The following is a 21972-nucleotide window of genomic DNA, read 5'->3' on the forward strand; positions in this document are numbered from 1 at the left end:
GGAAGTCTCCTGCCCGTCTCCCAACGCCCTCCCTCCTGCCTACACAAGCACTGGAGAAATCCAGACCTGGGAGCCACGGCCCAGCCCCTAGTGGGGGCCACAGATCATCTGCTGGGCCCAGCCTGGCCCTGAAGCTGCTGCAGGAATAATGGTGCATTGTGGGGACCACATTCTCTATTGTCTCTCTAGCTGACCCACATGGCACTCTCTAAAAACAGGCCAGACCAGGCAGTGTCCCCACTAGCCAGGGACATCAGAGTTTAAATCCTAGCTCCACCCTTCCCCACTCCCTCCGAGTCCCCAGGTCTGCACCTGTAAGATGAAGAAAGAGCCACCTCGGCCCCAGGTTCCTGAGCAGAGGAGACGGGCTTGGGGTCTGGTGGAAAGGGGATCCTCAGTATTTGGTGGCCCAGACACCCCCTTGGTGGCAGGTATGAGACACCCAGCTCTGGCTGGCACCCAGTATGTCCCCAGAAGTCCCCCATGGGTGGGGATGAGTAACAGATGTTGACTCATCGCTCTGGAGGCCTTAAAATTATATGGCTGTGGAACCAGAACTAAACCTGCCCAAGAAGGCGGGGGCTGCCTCTGCTGTTTACTGTTACGTCCTCAGGCCCTGGCCCGGCTGCCCGCTCACAGCAGGTTCTCAGGGCCTGCTGGGTAATGACCATCCACAGGAGACCGAGGTCGAGAGAGGGGAAGGAACTCTCCCCAGGTCACACAGCTGCAACGCTGCAGCAGGATCTGAACCCAAGACCATCCAAGTCCAAAGCCTGTGCCCATTGACGTGGTTTCTACTCTGTACCAGGAGCCACGTGAATGAAGGAAACTAATGTGTGGCGTGCACTGGGACTCTCGAAAGGGGGGAGCAGTGGGCCAGGTCCCCCATTGACGGGACTGTAGACGGCTTTTATCTCCCAGCACCTCCATGAAGCAACACAGAGAACAGAGAACCAACAGCCGCCCCTCTCCAAACGTGTATCCGGACCCTTGCTCTCTGGCTGCAGCATCTTCTCGAGAACAAACACCTATTTCATAGTTGCCTCCTGCCGCTGACCACCAGTTCCCAGAGGGAAAGGCCGGCTCTGCCTCCCTCAGGTTCTGGCCCAGCAGAAGCACCTAGAGATCTGCGGTCTACACCACCTACACACTGGAAAGTGCTGGAATGGCACCCGTCCCCACTGTCCCCACAGCTTGCCACCTGCCAGGTGGTGAAAACAGCACCCAACACTCTTCAGCCTGCCAGCCCTGGCTTGAGAGCTTTACGAACGACGGCGGACAATGACACATCCACCATGCACCCTTGGCCACGCTGCCAGACTTTTCTGAGATTCCTTCCCTCAGCTAAAATGCGGTCAATAGCAAGCCCATCTGGCCAGGGAGATAAGTGCTCCCAAGACTGAAACTGCAGTAGAGACGATGGGGAAATGCTTTGCAGATTGTAGATTTCCCTCCATGGCCATTGTCATGGACACCTGTCCCGGGGGTGATTAGCCTGAAGCCACAGAGCCAAGCCCGATGCCTAAGTCCACTGGTTGAATAACCCGGGGGAGCTCTGAGGCCCGTTACTGTTGCCTCCCTCCGTGATCCTTGCTCAGCAGGCCCTAGGGAGACACTGAAGGCTTTGGACTCTAAGAGGATGACAGGCTCACACAGGCCCCCAGTCAGCTGGCGTACTGGGCTGCCCTCCCCACAGTCTAACAAGCCCAGGTCAAGGCCTGGCCCAAGAGCAGAGGGCACCCATTGGGACAAGGCAAAGAAAGCTGAGTTTGGCAAATCAGACACAGCATTAATTAAGTCAAGGCTTCCTGAGGAAGGAGAGGCAAACCATGAGAACAGAGGCTCCAGACCACCATGTTTTTGCAAATTAACGCACCCCTCCCCCGTCTTCCTGGCTCCTCTCCTGCGCCCACAGTGGGGGAGGGGAAGGCCCCGTGGTGCCATCGATCTCATCCTTTCTATTGGGTAAGGAGCACGTAAAGAATGAAGGATGACCAGGAGGGGCGTGCGTGTGGCAGGAACACAAAAGCGTTTGCTATAAGGCCAGCCACCCCTCACTGAGCAAATACTCTAAAGCCAGGATAGCCACTTCACAGAAAAGAAAAGCCAGCCGAGGGGGCTGCAACCCAGCGGTCAAAGGCACACACCTGCAGGTAGAATTCAGGGTCCAGCGAGGTCCTTGGACCTTCAGGCCCTGAGCCCCAGGGCCCTGCAGCAGGGCCCTGGGGCACCGGAAGATCCGAGGCGGGACCTGTGGCTACTCCCTCCCTTTCTCAGATTTTTTTCCAGTCAAGAAGAAGAAAAGAAGTTGGGAGTCAGGAAATGAACCGCTGAGGGCAGTGAGGTGTCCACCTGGGAATAGTGTGAAATGGAACCCAGGCCGATGAGCGGAATTCTCCAGGGAGGAAAGAGCTCGGAGCAACGTCTTTCTTGGCTTAAGGGAAGAAAGAGAAGAGGGGCGGAGATCCACAGAGCAGAGGGCGGGGCAAGAGGAGACACTCGTGCCAAGTCTGAGGCTGACACCTCGGGGACAGTGATGCTCCCCAGTTTTTCAGGTTAGACAACTAGGTCCCTGGGGAAGTCCGGCAACTGGCCAAGGGCACGTGGCTGGCAACCATAGCGCTGACCTGAACCTGTTTCTGTCCCTGGGAGGGACAGAAATCCCTGTACTTGTTCACCAGGAGAAGGGTATCCACACTGGGTCAGCCTGGTGACCAGGACTGGACAGAGCCGGGAGGACTCCACCGTGGGGATGCTGGGTGGGGGAGGCGCTCCTCCCCCGCTCCACCAGGAGAGTGGAAGAGGCAAAACCTCATCTTGCACTGACCAGATGAGTGCCAATGCCACCTGCCACAGGGTCTGCTGTGAGTCCCAATGACTTCCCCAGGAAGTTGGGGGGGGGTGAGGAGGGTGAGGATGGGAAAGGGTAGGTGGAGGATTTCCAAGCCTCTGAGTTCCGCCCACCTTCAGTCAGGGGGCATGAAACTGAGAAGCAACTGTGTGGAAAGAAATAAATTAGGAAAAGGTCACCATTTCCATTTTCCCTGGGATCAGAGCTGCTTCCAAGAGAGGGGAAAGAAATCAGCGGCACTCCCGGCACCCCAACAAGGATCAGATGTCCCCCCGCCCAGTTTCGCCAGACCCCGACCTCCAGAGCTGGAGCCAGACTCCAGCAGACCCTCCCACCGCCCTCCTGCCCCAGCGCCCCGGGGCCCTGTGGGAACATCAGCTCACTGCCAGCAGAGCCCGGGTGAGCACACAAACACAGATTCCATGGAAACCAAATCAAATCAAACCCTCTGGATAAAGAAAGATCCAGGTGGAAGGAATTAGGAGCAGAAAATCCGACAGGAGAGGTGATCTAAGGCCTCGGGCAGAATGATGGGCAGTGGACTCAGCTCTGCTACCCCCATCCCCCCAGTCACGTGGACTTTGGCTCCAGACGCGGAGACCCAGTCAGATCTCATCATCTATCGCATCGCCGAGTGACCCCTTAAACCCTCTCCTGGCCTCACTCTTCAGCTGTGAAACGAAGACAGCGCAATGCCTCCCCGCCGGGCTGTTGTGAGGGTAAGGTGAGGTGGTACCAGGAGAGGTCAGCCCAGTTGGGGCACAGTCGGTGCTTGGAGATCTCAGCCGTTACGGCCCCCGTGTTCATTTCATATTTAAGAGGCAGACGGGCCCACACGAGGGGCTATCTCCACAGTGCCCCTTGGCAAGTTCCTTAACATCTCCAAATTGGTCTGCCGTCTGCCAAGGAGGTAGTGCCTCCCCACCTTGGCAAAAAAGACCTGAGCCAATGAGGGAGTGTGCAAAGATTCATTCGCTCCCTCCCCTCCCCTCCCCCCTGCAGCCTTCAACCAAGCTCCCCCACCTGGAGCAGAAGGGGTAGGCCTGGATCATAAAGCACCTGCCAGCTTGGATATTCTTGGATACTAGAATTCTAGCCAAAGAAAGTAGCTGGGACCCAAACTGCTCCCACCTACCCGGCTCATCAGATTTGCAAACACAACTGCTCAGAACCCGGTGCCAGGCCCTCCCTGCACAGCCANTGTCTGCCAAGGAGGTAGTGCCTCCCCACCTTGGCAAAAAAGGCCTGAGCCAATGAGGGAATGTGCAAAGATTCATTTGCTCCCTCCCCTCCCCTCCCCCCTGCGGCCTTCAACCAAGCTCCCCCACCTGGAGCAGAAGGGGTAGGCCTGGATCATAAAGCACTTGCCAGCTTGGATATTCTTGGATACTAGAATTCTAGCCAAAGAAAGTAGCTGGGACCCAAACTGCTCCCACCTACCCGGCTCATCAGATTTGCAAACACAACTGCTCAGAACCCGGTGCCAGGCCCTCCCTGCACAGCCAGCTCGTGGCCGCAGCATTTCCGACCGGCAGCCCACCCAGCCCTGAGCTCTGAGGGCCCCGAAGCACGGTCCTGCGGCAGCTGGCAGAACCTCACATGGTCAATTTGCCTTACGCGTCACCCAGGCCAGGACAAACAGTGCACCCTAAGGTGATGTCAGCCAGGGAGAGATAAGGCCGAGAGGCCATCTGCCCTGTCAGCTGAGCTGCCTCCTGAGATGGGCCACCCAGCAACTTGGCAGCGGACCCCTCCCCCATCTCCTCCCTGCTGTGGAGCTCTGGGCTGCGACGTGGCGCATTTTGAGTCTAGTTTTTACATACACACACACCAGGACTACTTCGGAAAAGGAGGGGTGCGTCTGCCTAAGTTAGCCCAAACACTAGAGCACCAAATGCTCTGCCAGGAGTGACGCTGCTGCCCACGGACACAGGCAGGGAGGCAGCTCGGATGCCTTGCACTGGACTCCGAGGAACTGGCCGCTGGGGCCACTTCAACGCGCGGTGAGAACCAACCACAGGCAGGGACGAAAGCAGGTCCCCATGAAGGCACACGCATGCTCGAGTCCCACACCAGCTCACCCTCCGCGGGTTCAACAGCCCACCAAAGCTCTGTGCAGTTACTTCCCTGAGCAGATGTGTTTTGGATAGAAAGGGCAAAGGCGAGCTGAAATCCAGGCCACAAGGCCTAGCGCGGCCGGTCCAGGTTTAGCATTGCAGTGACGCATCGTGGTGGAGGGGGCAGGGCTGGGCCAGACAGAGCTGGGTGCCATGGGGCTCCTTCCCAGCTGCTGGCCGGGGGAGAGCCTCAGTTTCCTCTTCTGTAAAGTAGGGAGGGTGGTACAAGTCCCAAAAGGTTCAGCAAGGGAGCAAGGGAACACCTGGACCCCGGCCCGGCTCATCGGAGGACGCTGACATCCACAGCACGCAGGAAACTGTCCTTTTGTCCCTGGGCTGGCAGATCTGGCTGCCACCCTTCATCAAGGCTCTGTCATTCTTTGTCCCCAGTCCTGGGAGCAGAGACCCCTCAGGGCACAGAGAGCATTGGTCACCAAGGACACCTTACAATGTTCCACAGCCACGGTGCTGGAGGCTGCTGGAGATTTGAGGGAACTTCCACAAATACGAGTCAGCGAGATCCGGGAGCCAAATCTAAAGTAACAGTTTCACACAAAGAGTCTGGAACCAGCCTTGACAAAGCGTCGTTCAGCAGTCAGACCAGCTCAGCTACTGGGATTCACCAGAAGGCTGGGACGGTGAACAGGAAAACCTCGTTCCACCCCCACTGGCTCAGCACCCAGGCCGGCCAGAGGTCTTTGCACCTGCTGCTGCCTCTGCCTGGGCTGATCGGCGCCGAATCTTCTCGGGCCGCAATGCCTGGCTCCCTCTAGCATTCAGGTCTGGGTTCAATGTCACCTCCTCCAGAAGCCTTTCCTGACCCCCCACCTAAGGCCACGCCCCATCACGTCAGCCAATACTATCATCTTCCCAGTCCCCACAGTCGCTGAGACTGTCATGTTTGCTTCCTTTTTCTTATGGTTGTTGTCCTTGGAGGACTCCTCCCCTGCTGGGGAGTCAGAAGAATGGTTTCAGTCAAGTGCATCCCTGCCCCTAGCCCTTTCCAACCCTGTGACCTCAGCCAAGCTACGTGACCTCTCGGTGCTTCAGGTTCTCCACCTGTCAAATGGGCATAAGACTCGTTTCAAGCATTAGGAGAGCAAAACGTGTGACATGCTCAGAATGATGCTTGGGGCACATCCCATGCTCACTAATGGGCAGGGACCACTGCCTGTCATGCTCACCACTGTGTCCCCAGCACCTACGACGATGCCAGGCTTACATTATTAAAAGCAAAGGAGCCACAGTCGAAAAAGTGCCCCCAGTTTCCCAGGACAGCTGTGCATGACTGAGAGGGCTCAGCCCAGGCTGGTCCCCCGCCTGTCCCAGCTCCTCCCTGAGGCTTCCCTCTGGGGTCTTCAGGTCCCCATTTTGCTGATGTCCCGAGGGTGCAGCACCCTGGCCCACCCAAGCCTGAGCAGCCTGCGAGGTGGCCTGTCCAGGAGTTGGGGCCAGAACTCATGGTCCCTGCTCTACCAACCACCCGTCCTGGGGCAGGAACTCAGAGCCGGGCTGGGCGGATGACGAAGAACAACACACAAGTGAGGGCTGATCTTCACATAAACTATGTCTTCTTACTTCCAGACCCATAATCAAGATTCCAAAAATCGCCTGGCTGGTGTAGCTCAGTGGATTGAGCTCAGGCCTGTGAACCACAGGATCGCGGTTCGATTCCCAGTCAGGGCACATGCCTGGGTTGCAGGCCAGTTCCCAGCAGGGGACTCACATCAGGCAACCATACATTGATATTTCTCTCCTTCTCTCCTTCCCTTCCTCTCTAAAAGATAAATAAATAAAATCTTTAAAAAAAGAAATTAAAAAAAAAGATTCCAAAAATCTACAATAGCCATACGATCGGCCCACCAATTCCACTTCTGGGCACATACCCAAGAGAATTCAAAGAAGGGCCTCAAACAGACACTCGTACACCCATTATTCACAACAGCCAAAAGGTGGGAGCGACCCAAGTGCCCACTGACAGATGAACGGATAAACAACACGTGGTCTCTACGCACGACGGACAGGTACCCGGCCTTAGAGATGAGGAAGCTGACCCGCGCCGCAGGACGGGCGAGCCCTGAAGACAGTGTGTGAGTGAAGCAAACCAATCACACAGAGGAATGTCATATGATCCCACCACCATGAGGCACTCAGAGCAGGTACAACCATAGAGACAGAGAGGAGAGCACTGACTGCCAGGGCTGGAGGGAAATGACACGGGGACTCAGTGTCTCACGGGGACACGAGCAGTTCCACGGGATGAGAACAGCTCTGGGGTGGATGCTGGGGATGGCTGCCCAGCAGTGCGCGTGCACTGACTGCCCCCGAAGGGCACAGTGAAGAAGGGCTCCCACGGTACATTTTGGCATCTGTGTACTTAACCACATACACACACGCCAAAAAGAAAAGAAAAAACCTCACAACAGAGTCAGTAGACAGGGTGTGTTATGGACCCAACACCGATGTGGGCAACATCACATTAGGGCCCCTGTCATTGTCCTCTCTCCTCTGCTGCTTACGCAAGACTGGAGTGACTCTCCCCACTTCACAGGTGAGGAAACTGAGGCTGAGAGGAGCTGAAGCAACTTGCTCTGCATCAAAGAGCCGAGATGGGGCGAGCCTCTACATGCCTGAACATGAGCTCAGGTAGACGCTCGTACACCTGGTCCTCGAAACAGACCACGCTTCCAACCGCTCCCCTACCCTCCCCCTCCCTCCAAGGACAACACCAAGACTCCCAGCCTCTAGACGTGGGTGGCGGGCTGGTCACTGAAATACAAGGTCCAGGAGGAAGAGCAGAGTTCTCTGGGGTGGGGGAGGAGAAGAACAGAGGATGGAGACGAAGAGCTCAGACAGGCTGCAGTGGGATACCTGGGCGATGTGCAGACAGAGGTTCGGGTGAGCATATCAGCCTGCATCTGCCTGCATTTGCTCCTCTCCTCTTCTCTGGGAAGCCCACACAACCCCACCACACTGAGGCTCCTGTCCCATCCCCAGGGCCCGAAACCGCCTGCGGTCCCCACAGACTTCAGGAAAACGAAGAGTCCAGGGTTTCCAGTTCCTGAGGTTCTGACCAATGGCTCAGCTGAGAGAGGCCAGCCCACTCTTCTTAAAGTTTGTTCTTGGACAAAACTCAAGACCCACCTCCCCCAACTCTCCCAACTCCCCGATTGCCCCGAGGCCCACCCGGAGTGGGGACAGAGCCAGGACGCCACAGAGAAGGCCGGTTCCGCTTTCCCAAGCAGAGCCAAGAGCATCAAGCCTTCGCTTCTCTTCCCTCCCATCCAGGATCCAGCCCACCCGAGGTCTCTCCATTTCCCTCCCTCACACATCCCACAGCTCGACAGTGTCGAGGGGGGCTGGGTCTCCCTCCTGCTTCTACAGGACTGACAGGCTTCCCCGGCCAGAACTTCAACCCCCTTCCATCTGGGAGAAGGACCCAAGTGTGGGAAACTAGCTTCCTTCTCTCCGCGCGCCCCCAACATCTGGACAGGGACATCTACTTCAAACCAATGGCAGGAAGGAGGAAAGAGAGAACAGGGAGTGGGGGAGGTGACAGGGAGTCCGCGGGCTCTACTTGCCTGAACATCAAACTCCTGCAGGAGGCCGGTGATGGTCTGTGGAGAGACAGGAGAGCTGGTCAGTCTCGTCGCAGCTCCTCGGGCAGAGACAGCAGAAAGCACCACACAGGCTCCTCCCAGCCCGAGTCCATATCTACCCTCTGTCACCCCTTGCAAAGAGAGACTTTTCTTTTCATCTCTAAGAACAGGCCAGCAGAAGAGCAGACACATCTCCTGGATTCCTTTTTGACTACAGCCTTGGTGAAAAAGGATCTGAAGGTCCAAGCTGACCACAAGCTTGCGTGATCCAGACCCTAGTTGCCTAGTAACTGGTCTCCTGGTCTGCACGAATGTGCTACACCTTTAAATCTCAAGCCTGACCCTGTCGCTGTCCTTAAATTTCTTCCCCGGATGCCCACCATCTGGATCAAAATCCACTCTCTCAGGGGTGGACATGGAGAGCAGAGACCTCTAGGCATTTCCCTCGATCCTACAATTCTGAGTTTCCAGCCCCAGGTCCGTCTTTCATCAGAGCTACCTGGATTCGGGGCCCGCACAGCGAGCAGCGTGGGCCAGCAAACTGCAGCCCACCACCGGTTTCGTGGACGAAGTTTCACTGGAACCCAGCACGCCCATTCGCTCCCATTCACTCCCAGTTTTCACGCTGTCATTGAGCAGCTGGATATTGCAACACAGGGTATAGCCCGCAAAGCCCGAGACAGTTACTAGTTGGCCCTTTACAGAACGCATTTGCAGACCCCGAATGTAAAATCATCAGGATCATTCTGCAGCTTCCCCAGGCTCCTGGGCCCAGTGTGCTGCCTGCCAGGGAACCCCCTCCTGCCAGAGGTCAGTTCCCGTGTCTGTGAAACACAGAGCGGAGAGTCTATGTCAACACACCTAAAACAGGGCAGCCACACCCAGAGTCACAGAGGAGCTCCCTGAACCGTCCATTCACCAAGGTGGCTGGCCCGGCTCTGGCTCCACGCCCCACACATTGTAACTGTGTGACCCAATTAACCTCCACAGGGCTCACCTGCCTCTTCTGTAAAACGGGAACAACCACAGAACCTGGTATACGCCCAACCACAGAGTCACCCTGTCAGGCAGCCTGAGAGGACCCCTGGACTGCGGCTGCCCAGAGACAGCCAAGCAGGACGTTCATGGTCACACACGTTGGGTATTATTTTTGAAAACACGGGGTTGACCTTAGAAGGTCTTCACGTCTGAGCCTGAGCTTTACATTTTTAAAAAGATGCATCACACAGGCCGTTTTGAGGCTCAGTAAGAATTGGGATGTAAACATAGTTTAAAAATACCATGTCACCTTTACAGCAAATGTAAAGGCCTGTGGCAGCCATCATCGGAACGGCCAGTCCGGGATGGATCGTGCCCACTCAGGCCGCAGGGGAGGGGCTACTGTCCAACAGGGAGGCCTGGCTGCAGTGAAACGTTTGACAAAAAAGACGATGATAAGGAGCCCACGGGCGTGGCTCATCTCCTCCATGCCAGACGAGGTTCTCATTGCTCCATGTCGCCCACATACGGAATGGTTATTCCATCTGGTTACTCCATCCTCACTGTGGCCTGTGACATAAGCCCTAGCATCACTGTTTCCAAGTTGGGGGACTGGAGCATGAAGAAGTTGAAGGATTTGCCCCTGGTGGACACAAAGCTGCTGAGTGTCACAGTCAGGATCCGAACCCAGCCCGTCTGGTCCCAGAGTATGCACAGGACCTTAACCTCTAAGCTACGGGGTAGCCAGGGCCTCTGGACAGTGGGCTTCCTGTTGCAAGTTCTAGAGCCACAGGGTGTTGAGGGTAGGGGATGCTTAGAGGAACGCTGGTTCAGTGCCCTTACTTTGCAAATGGGATCAGTGAGCTTCGCACAGGAAACCCCTCAGGGTGGGCGAGGGCCCGGCCCACACTGCCACAGCACTTAGTGACCAAGCTGGGACTCGGACAGGTACATCTTGTCCCTTTGCATTCCTGGTCAAGGGGACTTGAGGAAACAAGGAAGTAGTGGGTGTGCGTGCTCACATTGTGCACACACGTGTGTTCATGTGTGATTGTGCATGTGAACAGGGAGTAACCAGGAACATATCTACTCACCTCCCCTTTCTCCACCAGAGGCTTCACCTCGGCAAGGTCCACGTCCTGCAGCTCCCGAGACATGTCCCTGCTGTCACCTGCCTGTGAGGAGGGGACAAAGGCCAGGAGGTTAGCACTTCTTGCTGAGAGATGTTTCCAGAAGGAAGCGAAGCCGAGGCTAGAAAACCTGCCCAGCGACTGTCACCTCTTGTGTCGCCCGTATCTGGTTAAGGGGCCCTCCCACCCGAGGTGCCAGCCCAGCCTTGGCCCCGGGAAGCTGAGGCTCACAGATGGACGCAACTACCTTTCCGTGAAACAGATGGATCAACTCGAAACCAGGTCTCCACATCCAGTCCTGGCCCACCCGACACCGGGGACATTTTTTACCACATTTTGGAAGGAGACCCTCATCGCAGATCCCAAAGTCAGGCAGTCCCCGGTTGACAAGCAAAGGGGACAGAAGGTCAGAGGAGGCACAAACTTCATCCTCTCTCACCCTCAAAGCATCCATAACAGGGGGGTGGCCACAGGACCCCGCACGCCCACCTCCATGGAGGGCTCCTGGCCACGTGCTGGGGGGGCAAGGTTCAGGAGGGGAGGGCCCCCACTGGAGCCGACACAGGCAGGAGCAGAAGGACACGGAGATGACAGCTCAGAGCTAGCGTGAACAGAATTCCAGATGGTGGGACACTGCATTACCCACTCCCCGGGGAGCAAGGCCTGGGTAGTGACAGGTACTGATGAGCACACCTCTGGGAGCTTGATCCGGGAGCGGGGGAGACAACCTTTATTCCTACAGATGGCGAGTCAAACTAGGAGCACTAAGTGCCTGCCAATACTTGGTGAGGCACGAAGGACCCAGGATGAGAGCAGGCAGGGTCAGAGGACAGGGAGAAGGAGGAAGCAACAGGAGTCCGTGTCCCTGTGCCTCTGGCTCACAGACCCAGACCTTTGAAACCCTGAATCGGGAAACTGCCTAAAAACGAGCCTGACCGAGGCCACCACATTGCTTTGCTCCAGGGCAGAAACCCAGGCCACCGACTACCCAAGGCCCCCAGATCTAATGGCCAGAGAGAGAGCTCAAGCCACTGAAATCCCAGTCCAGGTGGACCAGTCCAAAGACCGGCTGCTGGAACCCACAAGAATCCTCTTTGGGAGGCACCTCTCAGAGGGCAGGTGGCAACAGAGCCCGGGCCACCCCTCTTCCGCCCCAGTGCTGACACATGGCATTCCGGGGGCAGATCTCCGGGGATGCTCTGGTCTGGGGCCCCAGTAAGATCTGCCCTGGTAGATAACCAGCCCCACAAGAATTCCTTTATGCAGCCTTTGGAGCTGAGGCTCCAGAACATTCTGAAAACAAAGTCAGTTTTATATTTGTGAGCATTCCTGGGCAGCGGCCAGCTCGGAGTCCGGAGGCATGAAAAGCTGAGGTCAGCTGGCCTTGCTAATTCAGCATGTTCGTGGCCCTGGCCCAAGGGACACCTCGCCTACACCGCCTGGAGAGCCTTCCAGAAGCCCAGGCAATGCCACCCATCCTGCTGAGGGTGAGAAGACTTCTCGTCTCAGGACCCAGGGTGAGAGCGCGGTCTGCCTCTGTCCCCTGGGGGGACTCAAGCCAGCCTTCTTCAGCCCCACCTGTGGGTTCCCAGGACACGCAGACCACCTATCTCACTACCTGGCCTCCCTGTAGCTCCTAGCGACAGACCAGGGGCGAAGTCAGGCCACAACTCACTTGCTAAATACGTGCACAGTTATGCGGCTTACTAGCAAGGTGCGTACTTAAACTCATTCTTAAATGGTCATGACCCACGAGAGCAATGTGCGTGGAAGCAGGTCTGCGTAGTAAGGACTCAAGCCCACGCTGTTGTTTGGCCCGGTGTGGTCAGTTCTCCCCGACTGCCAGGTGCTGGGATCACCTCGGGCTGCCAGTCCCCACTAGGGTCCTCATCATCCTTCGGAACAGGAGAGGGCTCGGTTCCGGCCTTCACGACGCCCCAGGCGTCTTTGGTGAGGTCTCTCTGCCCCAGGCCTTCTTTTCATTCCTAGAGCCCAGCTTCCCTGACCACTGAGGCAGAGGCTGAAAACTGCCCCGTGTCCCTTGAATACCTGAGAATCGCTGAATGTGGGAGCTGGACAGGCCTCAGGGAGCCTTGCTCGGGCTCAGGCTTATGAGGAGGCTCAGAGATGAGGCTGCTGAGAATCTCACGAGAAGGAGGTGCGATTCTGCCCCCCGCCCCACTACCCCGAGGGAAGTCAGGTCTGGGGACCTTGTCCGTGGTCATGACCGTGATAGGCTACGGGCCTAGTGGGCGGAGACCAAGGACTTGGATAGTCAGCCAATCATCTTACAGCCGGTAGCACTGTCCGGGAGCAGGATTACCCATCCCAACCTCAACAGTGCTGAGGCTGAGACACCTCAGTCGACACCAGGGAGCACCTAGTAAGCACCCTGGGACTCGGGAATCTGCAGAGAGACTGAGTACAGCAGAGAAAGCTTCTGTACTCTTTGTCTCTGGGGGGAGGGGGCTGCAGGCCTGGGGCAGCTTGCAGTTAGTAAGAAGAGCAAGTGCCCTGGTAGGGAGAGCTGGGCCCGACCNTCCGGGAGCAGGATTACCCATCCCAACCTCAACAGTGCGAGGCTGAGACACCTCAGTCGACACCAGGGAGCACCTAGTAAGCACCCTGGGACTCGGGAATCTGCAGGGAGACCGAGTACAGCAGAGAAAGCTTCTGTACTCTTTGTCTCTGGGGGGAGGGGGCTGCAGGCCTGGGGCAGCTTGCAGTTAGTAAGAAGAGCAAGTGCCCTGGTAGGGAGAGCTGGGCCCGACCCCTGTCTAGGCCAGTGTCCTGTCCGCCATGAGCAAGGCTGCTCAAACTAGGGCTGCAGAATGCAACCCTTGGACCCCTCCAGACCCCTCCAGGCCCCCCAGTGGTGATGCGCAGGAAGGCAGCTGGCTGCCCCATCCCACCAACCTGGGCCAGGTGAGGGCCCACCCTTCTGCCTCTGTTGCCTTGGCCAGAGAACTCTGCAAACTTTTATTCTCAAAGCTGTCTGTCTAAAGAAAATCGTATAATGAAGTTCAATAAGAAAAAAACAGATTTCCCAGACAAGGTGGGAGGAAGCTGGCATGCTTTGGATAAAGCCAGGGAAAGGGCTTGACACCCCCTAGTAGCCCCTGGGGCTCCCCCTCCCCACCATGTGCCCCTTACCCCATGAGATAAGACCTGTTCTCAAAGACCGTCTGGGTTCAGGAAGCTCAGTTTGAAACAGTGATTTATTCAGAGGCGGCTTCCTGTACTAGGTTCCCAGGTGCCCAGCACTGAGTAAAATACCAGTAACAGCTTTGTGGACGAGTCCTGCCATGTGACAAGTAGGGGACATGGCCATAAATAAACAGACCCATGTTTGTTCATGGAGCTCACAGCCCCTGGCCTCCCCCAGCACTTGCTACTCATCAGGTCATTCCGAACTGTCCTGTCCCCTGATGAGGCCACACTATCCTAAGGGTGGGGCAGAGGTGGCTCCCACGATCACTGTACCTCCAGGGCTCAGCTCCCCACCTCGAACTGCTCACACCAGGGTGGGTCACTCCTTGTAACCAAGGCTGGTGTGACACTGGAGGAGGGTCAGCAGCCCCCTGACCTCAGCCCACTAGGTGCCAACAGCAGCCACCACCACCCTCACCCCACTGCAAGACACAGACCGTCTGTGGGCTTGGCCAAATGTGCTCTGGGGGTGAAACTGCCCCCGGGCAGGAATTACTGATCGAGGGCAGTCCCTGGTATAAACCCAGAGAGCACCTGTTAGATGCAGTTCTTATTTAATCCTGTGTGCACGCACACACATCCTGCACACAGGCACGTGCACACCCAGCCACCCTGCAGCTTCACCAGGGAGGGAGAAGGCTGAAGTCCCAGGGGCCTGAGTGGCTTCAGTGTCACTCAGTGTCACCCCTGTTCTCAGAAGGCAGCATTGGTGTGGCCAAGAGGAGGGGCCTCTGACGCTCACCCTTACTTCTTCGCCACGTTCTCCTTCTACAAGTCTCCTGTCTGGGCTTCAAATTCTCCACCCCAAGACTGGGGCTCGCTGAAAGAAGAGGTTCCTGCAGTGGACACAGCCTTACAGGCAACACTGACCTCCCTCGCCAGGAGGGAGGGGCAGCTGGGAGGAGACCTGGTGTGGGCTGCTCTGGCTGAGGCCCCCACCACTGCCCCAGTGGGCACCCCTTGGAGCCCACGCCCAGGGGTCAGCCCCCAGCAACACAAGGTCCCTCTTGGCTCAGCAAGTTCTCTCGCTGGGCTTGAGGCCAAGCAGTGGATGCCGGTCCATGCCCTTCTCCACTGCCTCCTGGGAAGCCCCAGTGCAGAATGTCAGACTGAAAAGGGACAAGGCCATCAGTTAGCAGACGGGGTGACAGGGTCAGGCCACCCTTACCCTGTGGGTGGGAGCCCCAAATTCAACCTCCCAGGCCTCCCACTCCACCATGCAGGGTGGTGGGTGAGGAGGTCTGGCCAGCCCTGTCTTCAAGAAGCACAGATGGAGTCCCCCCCACACATGGGATTAGGTCAGGACAAGGCTCCTTCCACTAAAACCCCACTCAGTGCCAAAAATTGGGCTCCAAGTCACCCCACCAGCTGCCACACTGGTTCCTATCCCCACTTCTTCCTTCCTCACTTCCCTCTCAAAAGGAATTCAGAGAAAACCAAAGTCAGACAAGCCAAAGGTAGCCAGGAGCAAGAAGGAAGGCTGAGGGGCAGACTGGGGTGTCATCCTCTATCGGCTCTGTGATCCCCAGCAAGTTCTCTACCCTCTGAGCCACAGTTTGCTCATCTATAAAATGGGCATAATGACACAGCTCCCAGCGGGTACCAGTGGGGCTTAGATGAAACACTGGTGCGTAGAATCTGGTAACTAGCTGCCTAATTAATCAGTGTGATTTCCTTTCCTGGTTGCCTCAGAGACACAGGGCCACCCATGAGGACACTGCCTGTGTTTTAGATGCCACTAGCCTCACAGTGGCCCAGTGAGGAAGGGGACACACAGAAGACGTTAAGAAAATGCCTCATGAGTCCCCAGAGATCGGACCCAATGCACCCGCATGGGTCTCCTCCCCTTGAGCCACGCTGTCAAGGAGTACTGAAAATCCAAGGGGATGGGGCAAATAACTTTCCGGTTCAACAGGCTCAGGAGAAGTCAGCACTTGGCCGCACCTCATGGGTCCCAGGACAAGCCAAGACTGGGGTTCGCTGGAAGAAGGAGAGGCTGTGACCCCGAGGGCCGGGAGGGCAGTGGGCAGAGGCATCTCAGGTATCTGAGGCCACCTGAGATTGTGAACCAGTCACCAGGGGAGTGAGGGGACACAGAGCTAATGGTTCCCCAAAGCCTCGGAGACACAGCAGGAACACTGGTTTAGGAGTCAGGGTGAGGGGACCCTGCCTCGCTCCTGCCACACGACTTTGATGACTTGGACTCACCTGCTCTGTGGGCCTCAGCTTCCATCTGTAACATGCTCAGCCTGTGTTGCACGGACATAGAGTGGCCTATAGGCAGCTTGGGGCAGATGGGAGCCCAGGCGGTACAGGACTACACAAAGATCTGGTGTACCCAGGGGTCTCACCAGGGCGCTGCCCAGCTCTGCTCTGCCCAGGTCTACCTGGAGGTCCCTGTTCTGCTCCTGACCCAGACCCCTCCCTGTTCATGAGCCAGGAGCCTCCGTCCAGCTCCGGCACTTCTCTACTCAGCCACCTAGGGGCACCCCTCCGACACCTGCTTCAGCAAACTCTCCTGGGCCCCTGGAACTTCCATGTGGCAGGGAAGAGGCAATCTCCAGCAAAGAAACATCCATGACATGGGCTGGGTGTCCAGAATGCACCCACCCCAGCACGACTGGCCCCAGGAGGCCACTGTGAAACCCCACACACGGAGAGGACAGCGGCAAGAGCTGCTTCTACAGGGTTCCCCGGGCTCTGCCTTCCTTTGAGCGTCACAGCTACCTGAGAAAATAGGCACCATCACGCTCACCCTTCCATGGGTGGGGAAACTGAGGCCCAGAGAGGTCAAGAAATGTTCCCCAGGTCACCAAGCAAGCATCCGGCTGGCACAGGTTAAAACAACCCTCAAGGCATAGCTGCCCATGACATCCGCTTGCTCTAAACACACACGTACACTTAGTCCAGGAGGGAGCGCCGAGGAGGGAGGCTTCTCTGGCATGAGTCAGTGGGGGTCACCTGCTCCTCTCTCCACCCCCCAAAGTCACCACCGAGCCACCGTGAGCAGGCCAAGCTTTGGGCAAAGTCCACATCTTAGATTTTCTATCATCCCTTTGAAGTTCCCAGGACTCCTGTTTTCAGGTCTCCCCCAAGGGCCTTCCTGAAGCGGCCAGGTTAGTCCTTCCATGCGTTTCGCAAGGAGGCCATGGGAGAGGGTGGGCGTTACCACGCCAGCCTGCAGGGAGAGCCCAGAGGCTTGAAAGCTAAGGTCCACGTGACTTCCTGAAAGCCTGACTCCCTGCTCCCCTTTCCCTGGAAAGATGAAAAACTCACTCCTTGGAGGTGGGTGCAGGTGTGGAGGGGAGGGGAGGCGCGGGAAGACCTCAGCTTCCTGGAGTCCTTCAGTGACACAGAGACAGAGGGAGGCTTGGGGAACTAATGACAGGTCAGCGTCAATTGCAACCATCAGCAGCCAGCCCAGATTTTGTACTCTCCGAAACACGCCGGGTTCAAAGCCACATGAAAGCAGTGTTCTCCCAGCACACCGGGTTCTTCATAGGACAGAACCAAAAAGAGGGGTGGGGAGTGGTAGCGGGGATGGGTGATGTGCGCTGCTGCTGTCTGGTTCACGTCTTCCCGGAAGGTTCCAGGGAATAGCCCCCTGTCCGCATGAACCTCAAGGAAAGGAGCCTTGGGGTACACCCTGGCTACCCCACCTTGCCGTGGGTATGTTCTTTCTCCTTTATTTGCCAAAGAGATTTTTGACATCAAGCTACAAAGCAGTTTCTGGGCTTTCTGGATGTTTTCTGGACATTTTAAAACTCAAGGTTCTGGGGAGGGCGAGGAAGTTGGCAGCCTTAACTCTCAATGTTTTCTCTTACATAACCAACCTAGTCAACAATCTGGACCTTTGAGAAAGTTCTCCAAGGCTCTCAAACTCAATAAAATGATGCTTGGGAAGACAAATAGACTAGCAATTCCTCGAGGGCCTGGTGAGCCTGAAACTCAAGAGCGTTCAGAGCCCTGTGATGCTGAATGGATGAAAAAACAGCGCCCTTGGAGCAGGCAGACACCAGCTGCACTCGCTTGCTGGGGGCGAGGCAGTGGAGGACCCAGAATTCCCACGTTGCATGGAGCCCAGAACCCTCGGAGGGTCCGGGAGAGGGTCTGGGACACAGCAGCAGGAAGCAGAGCCGGGAGGCAGTGCTGCCCACCCTCTTCTCTGCAACACCCCTGGGAAAGGCACCGGTCGGTGCACAGTGGGGTTCTGGCAGTGGAACAATTGGCTTGGTGACTGAGGGGGCGCATGTAATAACTGGAAGTTCAAAGGACAAGCATGAGCCACCCGGATGGCCCGGGAGAGAGTTTGTTGAAAGCCCACAAATGGGGCCCGGATGTCCACCCTGGAGCACTGGGTTCCACTGGCACCCAGCGTCCCCCACTGCACACCTTCCCTCCACAAGCCGAGGCGGCCCAGCAGGAGGCCAAACGAGGGTTTGGGGAATTAAGCTTGGGCCCTGCGACAAAGACTGCCACCCAGGCTGCTCCTCTGTCTTCAAATGTAAAGGGAAAGGGCCAATGAGAGGGCAGGCCCGGGACCAGACTGAGCCTGGGAGGCAGGCGGGGCAGCCTGAAATGCATGCAGGAATCCAGGTCCACTCCAAAGACAGGCCCAGGTTCCTGACACCGATGGCCAAGGAGATGCCCCGGGAACGGCATTTGTGAGAGTTGTCGACAGACACCGAGTGGTGTCCCCACAGGCTGAGCTCTACTGTCAACTCTCTCACACGAACTAACTCCATTCACATTCGACGTCCTCACAAGACAGTGTGTTATTCTCACTTGATCGGGGAAGCCCCCAATTGCCTGGGTACGCTTCTCATTCTGGCAGGTCTCCAGTCAGCCCTCCGTGTGGTCAGGGGAAACAATGAAGGCTTTCAAGTCCATCTCTCTGGGTTCAAAGCCTGGCTCCTCCACTTCGAGCCATGTGGCTAGAGGCAAGTCCCTTTCACTCCCTGGCCTCGGTCTTCGCAGCCATTTAGTGGACCCAGAGCAGCCCGGGCAGACCTCTGACAAGGACAAAAGGGGAAGAGGGGACACAGCAGCTGCTCTGGGGAGAGATGCCCTGCCCCCCACAACCCCCCACCTAAATCTTGGATGCCTGGTTGTCACCTGGGCTGTCTTTGGGAGGCACAGGGCCTTGGATGGGATGCGCTGGAGCTGGGTCCTCTGGAAGAAGCACAGCTTCAGGACATCAGAAAAACGCAGTGGGGTTTCCTTCCCCACCACACCGAGGCAAGCTTCCGGCAGGAGGTTCCAGCGCACCCAGGGCCTCCAGTGCTGCTCAAATGTGCAGTCCCACCTGGAGGGGGCGGCCTGAACCCAGGCAGCCACCACTCAGCAGGCAGGCGGTGCCCTTTCTCTCTAGGCTGATTTGTTTGTTACTCAAGAATACCTGGCTTACCCTAAAAATAAGTCAATAAACAAAAAATCACCCCATGCTGTCTGGAAAGTTTTCTCACCAGAAACTCACTCAAGATCCAATTGATCACTCCTCTGATAGCCTAGCACCTTTGACCACCTTCATTCCCCCCGGAGACCCCAGCGGAGGGGACTGGGAGGTGAGTTCCAGTTCTACCGGGGCCTTGGCGGGTGCCCCCTGTCTCTGGGCCTCAGTTCCAAAATGTAAAGTGGGAAGGTGGACCAGGAACCTGAGTAATCACCGGCGAAGGAGCCACACTATCCACTCAGTATATGTATTTGAACTCCTCCCAAGTGCCAGGCCCTGGGCCAGGGGCCAGGTTTCAGGGCGAGGCCAGTACAGCCTTCCTCCTCGGCCTCCTGAAGCTGATCCTCGAGCAGGAGAGGGGGCACCACAAAGCTAAGTTGCAGGTCAGGGGACACCCCAGGTTTCGCTCCTTACACCAGAGCACCGCTCCTCTGCAGGGGTCTTGTGCTTCCTGACCTCCCCCCACCATGGCCCCCACCCTGTGCCACCCGGGACTGGGCTGTGGGCCTTCCCTACATTTCCACCCAGGCTGGCGAGCCCCTGGAAGGCAGGGACTGGGACTGGCTCTCTCTGTACCTTGCTGATTTCAATTCCCTTTTGGGAAACTTAGGAAAGACTCCAAAATTTCTACCCAGGAGGAGGCTGGGCTGGGAGGTTTGCCTTAAAACTGGGTATTCATAGCCAGAACAAGGTTGTATTTAGATATTTTGTTCATTTGAGGTGGCTTAGGAGAAGCTTCAGTATGGCTGTTGAATGCTGTGAGGAGACTTAAGTTCTTTTATGTGGCTGCTCGCTGAGTTCTCTGAATCGTCAGTCTTTCTCAGTTACTTAAAGCGACCAAACAAACTGAAGTGCCCAGGACATATGTGAAGCAGAGCTTTTCTCCAGCACAAGATAACTGGGGGTCCCCACCAGATCCCCCCACACCCGCTGCCAGGCACCTCCCCCTTCCAAGCCACTGCCAGGTGCTGCCCCTGACCCGCAGGGGTGTCTGACCACAGAGGCAGAGACAAAGCAGTCTCTGCCACGAATTTGACAGCAGGGGGGCGGACAGCGCCTTTCCCCCTGACCTCACCACGTTGCGCACGCCCTACCCAAGGCTGAATCAGAGACCGCGGCGGATCTCCCCGGACTGCCGGAGCAATTCCAGCTGTTCTCTTCCCTGGAGAGCAGGACAAGCGGGTGGGGCGTCAGGGGCGAGAAGGAAAGCTGGGGAGGGTGGGCGGAGGCGAAAATGACGCCACTCCTAGCCCCAGCCAGCCCAGGGCTACCAGAGGCCCTGAGGACGCGCGCCACCACAGCGCCAACCCCGGGCCACATCTGGGGGCGCAGCCTGCCCGGCGGCGCTCCCACACACTCGTTCCTGTGCTAGCCGTACCATCTGTGACACACCTCGGACCGAACCCCGTCCCCCCAACACACCACCGGGCTTCGAGGCTCAGTCGGCCCCCGCCCCTCAGATGCATATCCTTTCTGGCTCAGTTTGTGAACCAGACACACCCACGCCCCCTCTCCAGCCTCATCTCCAGCTTCTACCCATCTCCTTTCTACACAAGCTCGCGCACAATCCCTCCTTCCCCAGACACCCTACTCTAGCGATGCAGCCCCCCACACCCACACACATGCCTAGGCCCTCCCTGCTCCCACTTCCAGCGCGATCCTCCGCCCGAGCCGCCAGCAGCGACTCTGGAAGAACGGTGGGAAGCGGGATCCAGGTGTTCCCCGCCGGCTCTTCACCGCCTCCATGACCCCCAGGACCCCACCTCCCCAGCTACAGGAAAGAAGCGCGGGTACTCATCTTTCTTTTTCCTTCTCTTCCCTAACCAAAAGCCCCCACTCCAGAGGTGCTCGCGCCCTAAAACCCTCCAAACGCCTGCACTACGGGGTCGCCGCGCACTTGCAGCTCCAGAGGATCGCAAAGCGCGGTCCAGGAGTTTCAGCAGCACCCGTGGCCGACCGAACCCCTCTGCCTCGCAACAACAGGGCATGGGGCTTACCTAGGGTAGAGGGAGAAAGGCAACAGGAGCTGGAGCTAGGCCGGCGGTGCCTGGCTTGAATGGAAAGCAAAGGATGGGCGTGCGCTCCACAGACTAAGGCGAGAGTCCGGTGAGGTTTGTTTATGTCCGGGAGGAGGGCGACTTTATACGCTCCGCCGCCCCGCCCCCGCGCCGCGCCCGGCCCCGCCCCTCCTGGGCCCCATAGACTGCGGGGACACACCCCTTGCCCGCGCCGGGCTAGCAGTCGCTCCTCCCGCTCCCGCCCGCGCGCCTAGCTCAGCTCTGGCAGCGTTCGGCCACCGCCCGCGGAGCCACTGCCTGTTGCGCAAGCCCATGTAGGGGCGCGGCCGGGAGGGACCTCTCGACTGGGGATTCGGTTCGACTCTGCTGTCCCTGCATTGTCCCAGAGGCCGCGCGCAGTGGGTTGACGTGCACGGGGAATGCGTTTGTGTGCTTGTGCGTGTACGGATGCGCGCTCATGCCTGTGCCTGTGGACTTTCATGTGTCCCTGTGTGACCGAGTGGCTCCCATCTTGGTCTCAGAATTTATACTTCCGAGTCCCGTCGCGCCATGCGTTGACATCCCTTTGGGGCGACTGTCTCCCCAACTTCTTCCAGGTCTAGCTCCCAAGCCCTATT

The 21972-nt window shown here is 57.4% G+C and overlaps 1 protein-coding gene across 2 annotated transcripts in view; it reads right to left on the reverse strand.

Annotated features, from left to right (window-relative positions):
• Nucleotides 1-21472, reverse strand: part of NDRG1 (N-myc downstream regulated 1) — a 40215-nt gene extending 18743 nt beyond the window's left edge. The window contains exons 1-3 of one of the 2 annotated variants that reach the window (XM_037048588.1): nucleotides 21335-21472; nucleotides 10640-10720; nucleotides 8550-8585 (exon numbers count right to left, since the gene is read on the reverse strand). In XM_037048588.1, coding sequence (XP_036904483.1) covers nucleotides 8550-8585; nucleotides 10640-10702 — 99 coding nt within the window. In that variant the 5' untranslated portion in view covers nucleotides 10703-10720; nucleotides 21335-21472. Of the gene's footprint in view, nucleotides 1-8549; nucleotides 8586-10639; nucleotides 10721-14627; nucleotides 14728-21334 lie in introns of those variants that run through there. The other variant, XM_037048589.1, reaches the window with a different exon arrangement.
• Between the last annotated feature and the right edge of the window lie 500 nt (nucleotides 21473-21972).

The sequence above is a fragment of the Sturnira hondurensis genome, unplaced genomic scaffold, assembly GCF_014824575.4.
Source record: "Sturnira hondurensis isolate 20B ecotype Veracruz unplaced genomic scaffold, ASM1482457v3 Scaffold0006413, whole genome shotgun sequence".
NCBI classification, from domain to species: Eukaryota; Metazoa; Chordata; class Mammalia; order Chiroptera; family Phyllostomidae; genus Sturnira; species Sturnira hondurensis.